At 34.1% G+C, this 16,961-nt stretch overlaps 1 protein-coding gene across 4 annotated transcripts in view; it reads right to left on the reverse strand.

Moving 5' to 3' along the window:
- Window positions 1-16,961, reverse strand: part of Xpr1 (xenotropic and polytropic retrovirus receptor 1) — a 193,932-nt gene that overhangs the window by 82,530 nt on the left and 94,441 nt on the right. For all 4 annotated transcript variants that reach the window (XM_021265336.2, XM_021265335.2, XM_087194403.1 and 1 more), the window contains one exon: window positions 4,783-4,884. In XM_021265336.2, coding sequence (XP_021120995.1) covers window positions 4,783-4,884 — 102 coding nt within the window. The remainder of the gene's footprint in view (window positions 1-4,782; window positions 4,885-16,961) is intronic.

Below are 16,961 nucleotides of genomic sequence, written 5' to 3' on the forward strand. Positions count from 1 at the left end.
AAAAATTTTAACCATTGCTATGATTTGAACATAGTTTGTATCCTCCAAAACTCATGTAGCAGATTAATCTCTACTGTGAGTTATTACTGATTATGATTTGTCCCTTCTAAAACCTACATTGACGATTCACCTCCATTGTCAAGTATTCAAAGGGTGGAAAATTAATCCAACTATGGTGTTTAGAGGTGGGGACTTAGGAAGGTAATGAGAATTAAGTAAGGTTATTAGGATATAGCCCCCATGACTTAACAATTCTAGTGGCTTTATAAAAACAGGGAGATATCAAAAGACACATACACTACACATACGTTTCCTATTTCTTTCCATGTGATGCTCTCCATTGCCTCTGAACTCTACCAGCAAGAAAGGGTCATCAACAGATGGGGCCTCATGAACTTGGACCCCCAAAACAGTGAGCCAAAATAAACTTTTCTTGAAAAGTTACCCAGCCTGTGGCATTGTGTTTCCAGCAAGAGAAAATGACTAAGAAATTCACTGTTGTTCAATAAATGGGTACATTATCTCTAATAGGTATATCAGTTATTAGGGTAGAAATTTGGCACTCTAACAGGAATTATATGTAAGGTTTTTCCAGAAATGTCCCTTTGAATTTAACTCACTTTATTCTGATTCTGTACTCATTAAATCACCTGATTATTTACTAGGTTTCAAAGGAATTATGATGCCTAACAAAATGTCATAGAACAAAGGTCTCAAAATTTTTCAATAAAAAGATACTGTTGAGCCCAGCATGGTGGCATATGTCTGTAATACCAGCACTTAGGAGGCTAAGGCAGGAGGATTGCCCAGAGTTTGAGGCCATCCTGGGGTACACATTGAGTTCAGGGCCAGACTGAACTTTACAAAGGGAGACCCTGTCTCAAAAAAACCAAAAGAAAATAAAATAAAGATACTGTTTTGGTTTTTTGGTACCAGGGATCGAACTCGGATCCTTGCACTTGCACAGCAGGCAGCGAAACCACTGAACTAAATCCCCGGCCCCTAAAGATACGGTTTTACTAATCTATGTTATGTACATTACAACATACATACATACATAAAATATTTAAAAGGGTTATATATGAATAAACAGAAGTTGCATCTTCTCACATGGTAGTGCTATATTATAGATGATACTTTAGAGATAGGTGCTCTAGACAGCGGAAAGGTATTAAGTGTAACATAAGTAGTAATCTGGAACTGTGTAAAATAACTTTACATAAAAGGATAAGATCAAAAATCTGATTCTTGAGAAATTGAAATCCTTACAACAGCAAGACAGTATGGATAATGAACACCTAAAGCTTGAAGATTCAGGTACCAGTATGTGTTCCAATACGAGCTAAACAAAATCTCTCTTTCTTTTTTCCCATTAAGTTTATTGGTACATTTTAGGTATAAAATACAGTTACTTTCATCATTGGGATCTTGTACCTTTATATGAGTATCTTGGTTCTTATTTATTTCCCCTTCCCCTGCCCTCCCTCCACCCCCTCCACCCTTCCCTATTTGCAAAGACTTTGTTTCCATTTTTTTCCTTTTCTCATATATTTTCTTTTCCCTTCTTTCCTCTCCCCTACCCTCCTACTTCCCCTGCTCCTTTAGATCTTTTCTTCCCATCACACAATATCAATTATACATTTTAAAAATTACAATATCAAGATCCAGGAGACATTACCACAGATTTTACAGAATTTAAAAGGATATGGAAAGCATATTTCAAAAATCTGTTTTGAAATAAATTTGACAACTTCTAAGAAATACCTTGGAAGACAAATTAATGAAGCTTACTCTGGAGGAAATGTAAAATTTGAATAGCACCTATTAAAGAAAGTATATTCCTAGCTTGAAAACCTACCTATATGACAAAAACAGGCTCATATAACATTTTAACTGATAAATTATATCAAACATTTAAAGCAGAAAAAAGAAGGAACACTTCTCCCCTCATTTTAAGAAATCAACATTGTGCTAATACTAAAACAGGATAAAGATAATAGCAGAAAAAAGTATGACCATAGGTAGAAATTTGTTTAACAAAACAAACTATTAGAAGTCAGATCTGGCAGTATGTAGAAAGTGGTTTTGTTATATGGATGGCAGTGTTGGTTCAGCACTGGAAGGAAGATCCACCCCCAAATGTCATCATTTTAACAGAGGAAAGGAAAAAGCCATATGATCCTGTCACTAGTTGGAGAAAAAGTATTGGACTAAATTCTACAGCTGTTCATGGTAAAAGCTATCAGGAGACTAGAAGTAGAACAGAACCTTCTCAACAGATAAAAGACATGTACTCCATACGTCCAGCAAAAATGCCTTATATGAATGGAGAAGATACAATGCTTTCTCCCTAAGGTGGGGAACAAGGACAGATATGCCTACCCTTCATCTGTCCATTAAATTTTGAAACACAGGCCTAAACCAAAATAGTCTGGCAATAAAATGACACAATTAGGATAGGATTGGCAAGGTAGAAGCAAAATCTTTATATGTAGATGAAATGATCATCTACAGAGAAAATACTAAGAAATCTCTAGGAGCCCCTAGAACTTACATTTGAATTTAGCAGGATTAGAAAACACAAGGTATATATAAAAATTTAGATCTATGTATACTTGCTATAAATGAAGAACTGGATATTGAAATTTCAAAGTTATGTAGGAGTACAAAGGACATAGAAAAGTAAAAAGAAAAAGAAAAAAAAACAGTGTTGGAAGATGTTTAGTACCTAATTTTAAGACTTCTTCTAAAGCTACAGTAATCAAGGCAGTGTTGGTGTAAGGAAAGACATATAGATCATTGGAATAAAACAGAGAATCTAGAAATAGAACCACACATATATGGTCCACTGAGTTTTGAAAGATTATTTAACATTAACATTTTACAGAATAGAAACTCAATTCAAGACCAGCAGAACAGATAAGTGTTTTCAGCAAATGGCACTAAAACACCTGGTATCTGTATATAAAAAATTAACCTCAACCCTTTATTTCCACACATAAAAATAACTTGAAAGGATCTATGAACCTAAATATGAAAGACTAAAACTATAAAACTTTAAGAAGAAAATATAAGGGAAAATGTTTATGAATTAGGGTAGGCAAGAACTTCCTAGGATGCAAAAAACATGACTACAAAAGAAAAAAATTGATAAATGAGATTCCATCAAAATTTAGAACTTTAAATGACATCGTTAAAATGAAAAGTAGTCCTTAAACAGACCATATTTACAATGCATATAACCTATGACCAGAATCTATAAAGAACTCTTACAGTTCATTAATAGACAACCCAATTAAAAAGTAGACACAAGAAGCTGATAAATAGCCAGTACAGCACAAGGAAAGGCGTGCAACACTAGAATCAGAAAAATACTAATCAGTACAATAACAAGATTGAATTCTACACTCATTAGGGAGATGAAGTTAAAAGTTGTAAAAGCCTTGTCATGACTTTTTCTTTTTGTTGGAATCTCCCCCTTTGTGTTTAATTTGTCACGCCCAATGGATTCATTCTGCTGGGTTTCCTGGGGTTGTGATCCTCATTGTCTTTTCCTAGGATATTGTCTAAAATTTTTTGGAGTGCTGGTTTGGTATTCACGAAGTTCCTGAGGTGCTCTTTATCATGAAAGTATCTTATTTCTCCATCAATTTTGAAAGATAGTTTTGCAGGGTACATCAATCTGGGTTGGGGGATGTTTTCCTTTAGGGCTTAGAATACGTCACTCTAAGCTCTTCTTGCCTTGAGGGTTTGCACTGAGAAGTCTGCTGTGATTCTGATGAGCTTTGCTTTGTATGTGATTTGTTTCTTTTCTCTAACTGTTTGTAGAATTTTGTTCTTCTGTTGGGTTTCTGGAATCCTAACTATTATATGCCTATGTGTAGATTTGTTTTGATCAAGGCTAGTTGGAGTCCTATATGCCTCACTTATCTGTATGTCAGGTTCTTTTCCCGCTTGGGAAGTTTTCTGCCATCACTTCTGTGAACAGTTTTTTTATGTCATCTGCACTCTCTCCTGTTTCTTCACTGACTCCAATCAGTCTTAATGTTACTCTTCTTTGCACCGTCTAGCAGCTGCTGGGTTGATTTCTCGTGGTCCCTTACAATTTTAAAGCAACTTTTCTTTTCCTGGTCAGTAATTGCAATCTTTTTTTCTATATCTGAAATTCTGTACTCACATTGGTTCATTCTGGTGCATAGACTTTCAATAGAGTTTTTAATCTCCTGGAAATCTGTTTGTATCTGTTTTATGGATTCCATTTGTTTCCTATGTTTGGATTCTATCCTGTTCCTCACCTCCTCTATTTTTTTATCTGTGTCCTCTCTAGATTTATTGATCATGTGTTGCACTATGGGCACAGTCTCTGGTGCTATCTGAGAAATTATTTCTGATTTCATTTTTTTCCAGATCCTCTTTTGTTGCCAGTTCAGGGAGTCCAGGTGGTTGAGTATCAGACTGTTCTGTCTCGTTTGCCTTTGGGGTTTGCTGTAGGTGATCTGGAAGTCTGTTTTTGAGGCTTGTTTATGTTTCTTCTCATTTCCACAGTGTGGGGTGGATGGGGGGTGCTGCTGGCACCCACCTCCTCTGCCCTTGGAGCGGTGGAATGGCAGCCCGGGAGCCTCCTCCTGGGCACTGGGATTGGCTCACCTCCTCTGCCCCAAAATATCTCTTTAGTGAAGAAAACCATGCCTCAATCAAACAACATTGATCAGAAGCTTAAACAATGACATTATGGAGTTTCTCCTTCCTTAGAAGTAGAAATTATCTCTTATGACTACTCACCTGAATAAAATGTGTTGATTTTGGCAAGTTCCTTTTCACAGGTTTGGAAAAATTTTTCTTCAAACTTGGCAAAATACCTCTTTACTGTGTCCTCATCTGTAACTGAAAGGCCAAAAAAAGAAAAAAAAAATTTAGTGTCAGAAGGCCAACTGGGAAAACCAGGGAAATAAAAATCATTACTTTCTTATTCTTCAAACTGACAACTATACATGTATTCCTTTGAAGAAAAAAAAGAATTGTGAACTATATTAAATGAAACTAATCAAAGTCCTCATCACAGAACACAACCCTTTAGCTGAATGATATTCTTTAACACTTTACTATCATAAAACTTACAATGTTGGAAAAAAGAAGTGTTCTAAGACCAGAAGAGCAAGAAACCATTGTAGATAGAGGTAATCAAAGAATATTCAAGGTTTTGGGAGTTGAGCCAAGTAGGATTCATTCAACAACAAATTAAATATTTCAAGGAAAGAAAAAAAGAGATATGAAAACATGTAGCATGTTTCTAGGAAAAACACATTAATTTTATTCTATGTTAAATTCCTATCTGCCCATTTTCACTTTGAGTGTATCAGACAGAGAAAGCAGTGTGGACTAGTAAGTACAAATCAGATATCCCAATGTTTCAAGAGCTTGACAGGTAACACAAACAGTTGAGCAAGTGGATGGCTGCAAGTTTGGTGATAAATGGTAACTGACAACTTCAGCATAAGGAATAGTATAGATTTTTGGCAAACTAGAAAGCATATGTCTGTCTATGGGCTCAGTTTGTCATATCTTCCAATATTTTAGGAGATATCATAAATCCATATATTTTAAAAACACCGTGTGGGCCAATCAATATGTGTTTCTATAGACTAGATCTACTTTGTGAGTTCTTTCTTATTGCTTATCAATCTATTAAATCCTGAAAGCACAAAATACGTGTAGCTTCAGGATCACCAAAACCAAAAGAATAAATTGTTCTTTAAGTGAGATCTGACTAGACTCTCCAGATGCCAATCATAATATAGAACTCTCCTATTTCTGGACCTCTTAGGTACTCACTGAAATGTGTAGAAAAAGTATAGTGTCCTTTCTGTACCATAGGCCTCCCATCATACTGCAATTCCAGAAACCCTTAAATAATCCACCTAAGACAAGAGAAATGGTATTTCCCTCAGCAATATGCAAAACACACATACATATAAATTTATAGCACTGGAGGGTTTTTTTTAAACAAAGCTTAACGTTCTAAAAAGCATCTCAAATCTAGCCAATCAATTTGAATAACATAAATGTAAAACACTTAGCACGACAAAATTTTTATATCTATATGTTTTGGATCTAAGCACATAATGCAAGCTATTCTATATTCTAAAAAAGGGGATGGTCACTTTAAATTCCTTGTGAAAACTTAGCAATTTAGGTACAAGCAAGGCTATTAGCTGCACAAGGTCAATGTGTATTACTTTTTCAGAGTATAAAGCAGGCCTCAGCTTTTTTAGAAAAAGCTAACCTTGAGTTAAGGAAGCTCCATGGTAACAGATGCTGCACTTCTAATAGCATCTATCTATAGCTGATTTAAAATAAGAAGAGTTAATATATTATTTTACTTAATTACCTACTCTTTCATTTTTATTTTATTCACTATTGGTAAGGAAGAAAATTCAAAAGCAAAACATGGGTTTGGTTATATTTATATTTATTCTGTATTAACAGACATTTTCATTAATAGAGTGACAGATAAAATTATTCAGCAAAGTGACTATTTAAAAGTTCCTGATCTTAATTTTTATATATATAAAGGTTTATAGGATTACGGTTCAACTGTATGTTACCAAAACCTCACAAATAAAAATATCCAGGCTTCTGAGGAACTAAAACTTATATAATGAACTTTAAGTATTAAAACAAGAACATTGTACCATAAATCAGTCTTCTATGAATTCTTCATTTTTTCACTTTAAAAACTGTTTTATCTAAATTACCAGCAGTCTGTAATCATTTTCTAGTCCACATACAAGTTAGCCACAAATCAGAAGAGGTTATAGTAAGGTTATAGCAACACTGAGAAATAATAGCTAAATAAGAAAAAAGGGGGAGAACTCATAAACAAAATGAGGAAGGATAGTGTTCTTGTAATCTCAGATTTCAAAAGACCTAGTAACATACTAAAACTGAAAGTACACTACTGGGAAAGGAATTAGAAAAACACAAAAGAACACAGATTCAGGAAACAGGTTTGCATATACTGTATACAGAAATTTAGATTATAAAGGGGGCTTCAAATCATGAGAAAAGAGTAGATTATACCTGAAAAAGTCCTTTTTAAACATCGTAACCATAAAGGAAATGATGTCACAAAAGGAAAAGTCTTCATTCTACTAGGTACAATCAGTAAAATTAAAAGAGAAGCAGAAGACAGGGAAAATATACATCTGTAAAACTTAAAGGATTCAGATGTAAAATACTTCAGAAAATTCTTACAAATCAATAGTAAAATATACTTAATGCCATAAGAAAAATGGGCAATTTAGAGCAACTCAGAAAAAAAGAAATAATAAATGACCAACAAAGGAATGAAAAGATGTTCAACATCCAGATGTAATATAAATGCAACTTTTAAAAAATGAAATATAATTTTTCAACCATCAGACTGGAAACAATTTTGAAACAGTGATATCATTTTGGCAATGAGATGGGTAAATGAACACTCTCACCCCTTGCCAAAGGATATGCGAATTTGTAAAATCTTTTATGAAGGCAATTTGGCAGTAGCTATCAAAATTTTTCAGTATGTTCAATCCCACTTGTAGAAAATATATTCTAAAGAAATGTCTGCACAAATCAATGTATTTTCAGCTTGATCATATCTCATTATTATAAACAGTATAAAGAAACTTTACGTTCAATAAAGAGGGATGGTTAAATAAACAATGATATTACATGCCACCACAGTAATTACATTATAGAAGTCATTATTTAAAAACTGATATGAGGGCCGGGGATTTAGCTCCGTGGTTTCGCCACCTGCTGCGCAAGCGCAAGGACCCGAGTTCAATCCCCGGTACCCAAAATAAATAAATAAATAAAAACTGATATGAATACTATATCTTGGCATATACAAAAAATCTCCTAAGATACACAGTTGAGGGAAAAAATTTTTAACAATATATATACAGCATGATCCCATTTATAAAAAAATATGTACATAAATTAACATTCATTTATACATTCATAGAAAGAAAATTGGAAAGAGGAATACCAAAATGTCAGTCATGGTTACCTCCTGTGAAAGAGTACGATGAAAGAGATTCTCACATTTTGCTATCTACAATTACTATACTGCTTGAATCCATTACAATGTTCATGAAAGACAGAAAAACTGTATTTTATAAAGACAAGGTATTAACTGGAAAAGAAAAAGAGAAATTTTACACTAAACCTTTAGATTATACATAGCAGTATCTAACCAGCATAGCTAGTTGAAAAGACTATATCTGAACTTACAGGTACAGTACATAGAATGATTAAGTCTTTCATTTAGTTATGGGAAGTTGGTAGAATGCTGATTTACAGAACATCAATTTCTATTACAAGATGCTTCCTATAATCTACTTCATGGATACTGTAGGAAACCAGTAACTCTGAAATGGAGAACCTAGGAAATTCAGGGTTCACAATCCATTAGTTCAATTCTCCTATTTTGTAGGTGAAGAAACTGAGGTGCACAGAGTCTATATAACATGAGTTATTTTCCCTTCTATTAACAACAGTCCAGGTGGCTGAGTATAAGACTGTTCTGTCTCGTTTGCCTTTGGGGTTGCTGTAGGTGATCTGGAAGTCTGCTTTTGAGGTTTGTTTATGTGTCTTCTCATTTCCGTGGGGGGGAGGAGGTGCTGCTGGCACCCACCTCCTCTGCCCTGGGAGTGGTAGAACAGCAGCTGGGGAGCCTCCTCCTGGGCGCTGGGATTGTCTCACCTCCTCTGCCCTTGGGAGCAGTGGAATGGTGGCCAGGGACCCTCCTCCTGGGCGCTGGGATTGGTACACCTCTTTTGCCCTGGGAGTGGTAGAACAGTGGCTGGGGAGCTTCCTCCTGGGCACTGGGATTGGCTCCCCTTCTCTGCCCTGGGAGCAGTGAAATGGCAGCCAGGGAGGAACCTGGGTGCTGGGATTGGCTCACCTCCTCTGCCCTGTGAGCGGAGGAATGGCGGCCGGGGAGCCTCCTCCTGGGCACTGGGATTGGCTCACCTCCTCTGCCCTGGGAGTGGTGGAATGGCAGCTGGGCTTTGTTTATTCTTTTAAAGAACCAGCTCTTGGATTCATTGATTTTTTTGTTTTACTTTTTTAGTCTTAATTTTGTTAATTTCTCCTTTGATCTGTAAGATTTCCCTCTTTAAACTTGGTTTTGGTTTGGACTGTTCTTGTTATCCTAGTAATTTGAGGTGCATCATAGGTTATATTTATTTGAGCTCACTCTGTAAAATTGTCAATTTTTGCGGAAAGATTCTGAACCCAACTAGGCTTAAGTGGTCCTAAATAAGATTTTGTGATCTATCTTTAAGTTTTAACCAAATGCATTTTTAAAACATTCATGGTGGAACACAAACAAAACATCTTTCAATTCACATTAATGGCATGTAATTGAGATGAAGTTAATTTCACTGGCACTAGCTCTGCTACAACCTAAAGTGTGCATTATCCCAATGAATATTTACCCAATGTCTGCTAGGCAAAGAACATCAACAAATGAAATATAAATTTAAAAATATAAGACTATAAGTCAAAAAATGGCTTAACTCAATAGTAGAGTCAGTGGTATATACTAGTAATTTTCAAATGTTTTCTGGCCCTTATAACTGTAAAAGAATTGAATAACTAGCTTGCACATTTTTAAGTAATGATAAAATATTTTGAACACATTTAAATAATTATAAACAATTATTTGAAATGTACAATGGAATTTAAATGCTATGGTAACTTGGCAATTGCCATTATTCCTTACCAAATATGTAAAGAAGCTTTTCTTTTCTTTTTTTTTTTGGTACCGGGGATCAAACTCGGGTCTTTGCACTTGCAAGGCAGGCGGCGGCACCACTGAGCTAAATCCCTAGCCCAAAGAAGCTTTTCTTAATAAGAAAGTTTACATCATTCAGTTTTCTTCTTGAAACTGAGTTTCCATTACACTTAAGATTACAGAAATTATCCTATTGCATTTTTATTTCATTTACTGAACTTCTCTCATACTTCATAGGCATTAAATACGTATACAGATTAAAATTTAAACACAACTTCCCTAACCATAAAAAGCTTTAAATAGTCAAAGTTCTTCTGCATTGGAATATGACAATTATTAGAACACACTGCATCAAAACAACAAATATTTACAAGTACTAGACATTAAAAATAAGTCATTTTTGGAAATTTGAAAATAAATCTCATATTTAAATATAGTACTTCTCCCAATTAGTTCATTATTAATTGATAAATGTTACATTGTTATTAGTGAAAAGCATTACATTATTTTCTAGAATGATGACCATTACATTATTTGCTAGAATATTACTGCACAATGAGACAATGATTTCTATTCCTAGTTTTCATTTTACCCATGTAAATGCAGAAAACCTTTGCATACGTAATTAGATCTGAGTCAAAGTTTGTTATACTAGTATCAACTCTGAATTCTTTCCATGTATTTTCCAAACAATGATCTATTATTGAAAATCAGTTTTGGTCACCCACACAATTAAGTCTTCCTTCAATTTCACTGAAAACAAAGAATTGGACTTGAAAAAAATTTTTGTTACCTTGTTGATCACCCACTTTCCCAGTGTCTGCAGCAAGTATATATTCTGAGAAAGGCTGTGGAGACATGGCCTTGCATTGTAGTTTGGGCTGGCCTTGAACTCACTATGTAGCCCAGGCTGATCTCAAATTCATGGCAATCTTCCCTGCCCTAGACCCCTAACTGCTGCGATTACAGGCGTGCACCACCACACCTGGCTACAGAAGATATTTTAAAGAGAATTATCTATCTTCTTTACTAAAAGACTTTTATTTGCTAATTCTGTTAGCTAGTTAATAGATCTACCTTTGACTGAATTATTACTAATCAATCAGCCTGTAGAACTGTAAAAATAAATTTCTAGTATTTATAAATTATCCAATTTAAGGTATTTTACTACAGTAGCAGCAAGGAACTAAAACATATAGCTAAAGACAGAATGTATTTTTAATGAACATTAATATTCCAGTCAGATATAAAAAGTTAGGAAAACACAGATTTCTTTTTCTAAAAAAAGTACTGAAAAATCAAGACCTGGTTTATTCTTTGTTAATTTGTTAAGATTCATAGACTGTGACTGTTTAAAAAATTTCCCCAATATTCCCAAATTTTATTGATTTCCCAGCAACATACCAACTTTTAAAAAAGAAATTAAGTTCTTGGTTCAAATCCCCTCAAAGCCAGGGTTTTACATGCTTCCCCCCTTTTTTTATATATATTAAGACATTTTAACAGTCTTCAAATTAGACCAGAAAGGCAGCCACTAATTTTGTCTAGTTAAAAAATAAAAGAAAAACTTCTACTGATTGAATAAAAATTGACAAACTGCATCACGAAATCAACATATGCATACTAAGAAAGATGAGAAAACAAAGGGCAAGTATACAAGACAATGAAATTAAGGAGACAAAGGACAACTAAAATAAAAAATTTTTAAGTTTATATATTTAAATAGAAGAGTCGGATAGGTGATAAAAGTGTATTTTCTTGATAAAGAGGAAACATTTAATTAAAAACCTTCCAATTTTTATCTAAAAGTTGTACTTTGGCTTTTAATTACATATAGACAAACTTCCATAAGCAACAACAGCATACTTCATAGCTGTATCCCTCTTAAATCGTGGAGGAAAAACATGGTATCTTAGATACAAAAAAGGGGAAAGGATAATATTTCATTAATATACTTTTCTTGACTCATAAGACTAATTAAATTCCTTTCTTCGAGATTCTCCTTTAGCTCCTCTCCATAATCAGTGCAGGTCCACTAATAAATCCCATTGCAGCAAGACAAATAAAGAATTCAGGAAAGGAGCAAAGTATTGAGTACAAATGTCTTAATAATGTGGCAGAAAAAGTATATTAAGACAAGGTTTCTGTAGCTCAATCAGGTACTAGAAGATGCTCCACAGCTGTGACTCTAGTGCAAGTTACTTTTGGGCTAAAGTGTACGTGTCCAGAGAGTAATTCAGACACCACAGCCATTGGTTATTCAGTCATCACAAATACAGACTGTTCAGATAACAACTGCAGATATAGGTAGGTCTGCAGAATCAGAGAGTTCTCACAACATAGAGAAATCCTTTCAAAAAGACCAATTCATAGAAAAACACTAGATGAATTTTACTCTAATGTGCCTGGTATTCCCAAAATTGAAGCACAGAAATAAGAGGAAGAAATACCACCATCTAACATTACTACCATGATGTACTGACCAGTATATATCAGAATAGCACCAAAAGGCTGTAATTCAAATTGATATCGCATTAGCTTTAAGTCTTCTGCAGTTACATCAAAGCAATCAGATTTTAGAATTAAATTGGTCTATTTAAAAATGTATCATTAATACTTACACTGTATATCACAGAATGAAAAGTACATGTTAAAGAACAGTGAGATTTATACTGACAACTATCACAATACTTTTGAAAAGTTAAAAAAATTATTGCTGAGTATAGGAGAAAATTTGAGGGTAAAACTTAAGGGTTTTCCCACTTACATGTTTATATTCATCTCAAGTAAAAGTTTTTGTTGTCTGTAAAATGCACGTAAGCTAAGACGTCTGTATTTCATTGTTGGATTTTGTTATCAACAACATACTGTACTTACTAATCTAAAAGAGGTACATATGTTTTCTAAGTTATCTTTTAAATATAATTCTATTTTCAAAACTCTTTACTGTGTTAATTTCAATTGGATAGATCATTTTGTTTGAAATTTTACGAAATGAAAGCTCTAACAAATTCTGTACATTCACTTTTTTTAAGGTGCAGAATTACAAGCAATATAAATAAGTATATGTCTTAATAACAACATTTAGTATAACAAGGGTTATACTACATATGACTTTCTATTGTTGAAAGATAAAGGCTGTATAATTACTCAGTTTAAAATGCTTGAACCAACACTATATCTCAATCTATATAGCTATTGTGAACTATTTTCAGTCCCTGGAAGTAGCCATACTTTCTTTACTTCTGGAGCTCACCACAAGCTATTCTTCTGACTGAACTTCTCCTCCCAATGTACCTTCTCTCAATCTGAACATTCATGTACACATGATCTCGCTACTTCCCTGATATTTATCGTTCTTAGAGACATTACTGGCCTAAACAACCCTGCACATATTTAACATACTACACTTCTGTTCACTTGTTTGCATTTCTTGGTACAAGAAGTATCAGTTAAATTTCAGGCAAAGAAAAGGAAAACGGGTATTGGGAATCTTTTACAAAACTAAAAAGAGGGGGAGCCATAATGACCCTTGTGTGTTAGAGTGAAATAATTCCTGCTTAATATGTAGGTAGACTAGTAGATCTAGAAATATAGGTATGTGTAGGTACAGGATTACACACACACACACACACACACACACACACAAATTCCAAGCTCTATCCACTTCCAGAATATAGGTACAATATCACTCCAATAACACTGAGTACACCTAGCACTCAGATCTTGGTTTCTTACACCATTTTTCAATAAGAGAACTCAGGGCTCTTAGAAGAAGCTGACTTCCAAAGCAGCTGAGAGCCCTGAATAATAGCTCCAACTGTAATTTCATTCTATTTGTCTACTGTCACACCACATGGAAATGGCTAGTTGGATTTTCACCAAATCTGAGAGTTGTGTTTGGGATGTGGGATTTAAACACACATGGGGTGTGATCTTGGTTTCTAAATTCCATTTTTCAGTAAGAGAACTTAAGTTCTTAGAAAAAGCTGATTTGCAGAACAGAGTCGGGGAAAATAGAAGATACTGGAGCATCTTTTGACACCAAAAACTATGGAATTATCACAAATGTATGGTGCTATTTCAAAATGATATAAATTGAACTTGGCCAACATGAAGAAACTTTTGAGTGGCCAAATGTGGGGGGAAGATAGTACTGGATTGTAGCTCATAGAATAAAGCAAATATCTACAGATTCATACTAATATAAATAATTAAGTAAATAACTGGGAGAAAGGATAGTTCTTCCTTACAGAGGAATCCTAATTAATAAATCAGAGAATGCTGTATTCAAGATCCACTCACAGATGCCAAAATAAGTGTGCAAAAGAGAGAAGATATTTATCAATCCAACAGGAAAAACAGTAGCTTTACAGTGGAGAAACTAGGTAGAAAATACCTTAAACAAATAATCAAGGTTAACATTAACAATAAAATAAGACATATCAACATCATGTACTTCCTGAAATGATGCACTATAAAGGATACAACATCACTTCTCTAAGTATTCTTGACAAAAAAGCATTAACCTAAATGTAATAATGAGAAAATATCAGACAGAAATACTTAGAGATACTATACAAATAATTCATAAAAGTGTCAAGGAAATGACTAAGGAACTGCCACAAACTGAAGGAGACTAAAGAGACAGCAACTAAAGAAAAAGTGGGATCCTGAATTGGGTCTTGGTACATGAGGAAAAAAATGTGGTAAAATCCTAATAAAGCCTGTAGTTTAGTCCGAGGATATTGTATGAACATGTTTTTTCCAGGTTTTGAAAATTGTTCTGTGGTTAAGTTGATAACATTAGGGAAAACTGGGTGAAAAGTATATATGAACTCTTTTTAACAGTCCTGTAACCTAATTCAAACTTCATCAAGAGAATGACTAAATTATAATACCATTCTCTGAACTACTTGATTCATAAGACAGTCTAAAAATGTAACTTCAATATCACTGTTATATATTCAACAGCAAACATTTTAAAAATGTCTACTATGTGCCAGGCACTGTGTTACTGACAAAACATACAGAGATCAGGAAGGCAAATTCAGTGTCTATACTGAGAGAAAACAGATACTAAACAAGTAATTAGATGAGTAATGTAGTAATGCAAAGAAAAGTACAGGATGCAACCGGATAGTGCCAATAGGAACTAACCCAGCACTATATAAAGAGGTTAAGAAAGTAAGTATTCCTAAGGAGATGACACTTCAGTTGAGATATGAAGAAGGAGCTAAGAGATTTGGGGCAGAAAATTTAACAGAAAGTTTAAAGAGCTGAAAGCATACTTGACTTGAGAGAGAAATCCAGTATCACTGGACAAGTTTTAAAATGTTATATAAAATGAGGCTGGAGAGGCAGGGGCCAGATGAAGAGCCTAGGTAATACTTGTAAAAGATAGTAAGCAAGAAAGTAGTATGGTCTGATGTACTTTTAAACAAGGTTATTCTGAGCTGAAGGTGAAGAAACTGAGATGTTTATTTTTGGAAGCAAAGTAGACCGCAGAAGACCCAAAACTGCAGGAGAAAAACAAAACAACTGCTATAGACTGAGTGTGTATCCCCCAAATCCATGCTATAGTAATCTCCAATATGATTCTATTTGGAAGTCGGGGCTTTGGGAGGTAATTAGATTCAGATGAGTTTTTGTAAGAAAATTGGACCTTGTTTAATGTTTAAAAAGCATTTTAAGAAAAATAGGTAATAAAATATAAATCATTAATTGATAGAATTTCTAAGAAGCAACAAAGTGAGGATTCTCCTTTTAAAAAGAACAAAATTTGTGCCAGGGATTTAGCTCAGTGGTTCCGCTTCCTGCCTTGCAAACGCAAAGACCCGAGTTCGATCCCTGGTATCAAAAAAAGAAAGAAAGAAAAAAAAAAGAACAAAATTTATGCAGAAAGTGCTCCCAGGACACAAAAATAAAGACACAAACAAAATCAGATACCCTAAAACTGGTATTCTTAATCTGAGGTTCTCAAATGAACTATAAGGAATTCCTTTGGTACTACTGTAGATGTAAAATGTTACAGACCTTGGAGATGGTCTATATTTCTCCTGAAATGCTTAAAGTAATTCATTTATCTTAAAGAAAACTGAGATTCACTGATTCAAACTGCTAAAAATCTCTAAGTAAAGAGAAGGGGATACGATGGTACTATACTTTTTTTCTGTTCCAGCATGCCTGAACAAATTAGTCCAACATATTGCAGTTGACTAAACTTACTGAATGGTGGTCAGTGAAAAAATGTTGCTTTTCTGAGTTTATTAAAATCTTTCATAATAAAGTTTTTATTTATATAAAGGGGTGTAAAGTTCTTTTATTTGGGTAAGATTCAGAAAATAACATGAATAACAACAGCTTAGAGCCTTAATGACATTGAGAAATGGCTCTTGTTACTCTAAGGAAAGAATCAGACTAAAAAGAAAGAATCTTCTGAAAAGGGGAGCTGGATATAGGTATGCCAGATATATCTCAATTTTTTAACTTTATTATAACTAAATTATATTAAAAAGATTGTCAATATTATTTTCTTAAATAAATATTTACAGCGAGAAGCCATAAGCAACTTTTGCCTAGTCAGTATTCTCTATGAACCCTGCAAGAAAAGAAATGCACTAATTACCCATTTTCATATTTTAAAAATACCTACACTATTAAAATGACTGGCTGAGCATGGTGGCACAGGTCTGTAATCCCAGCACTTGAGAGGCTGAGGTAGGGGGATCGCCATGAGTTTGAAGCCAGCCTGGGGTTCATAGTGAGTTCAAGGCCAGCCTGAATTACATAGCAAGACCCTGTCTCAAAAAATAAAACAAAATGATTAAGACATTCATTAATAGTCTGTTATAATGTGAAAACTACATTTAATTTCCTTGTTACTTTAACAAAAAATTGCAATTATTTTCTAACCCAGATATACCTATGATATCTAATCAGTTTCTTACTAAAATAAATTTATTTTGATGAGAATAGGTGGGAGTTTTTTGTTACTTTTAAAACTCTTCTGCTTATACTGCTTTTTAATTCAATTTTTAAATGCAGTTTCAAGGTTTATTTCAAAGATGTAAAAATTTTCTCTTATAGAAAATAACTAAGAAATTATTTGTTCAGAATTCAACCAGTAGGCATCCCCTCCTCCCCACTTAAATTCACATGATTACTTATAGACTTT

This window comes from Heterocephalus glaber, unplaced genomic scaffold (genome assembly GCF_053883595.1).
Source record: "Heterocephalus glaber isolate CG9 unplaced genomic scaffold, H.glaber_assembly_v1.0 deba00001600, whole genome shotgun sequence".
Lineage (NCBI taxonomy): Eukaryota > Metazoa > Chordata > Mammalia > Rodentia > Bathyergidae > Heterocephalus > Heterocephalus glaber.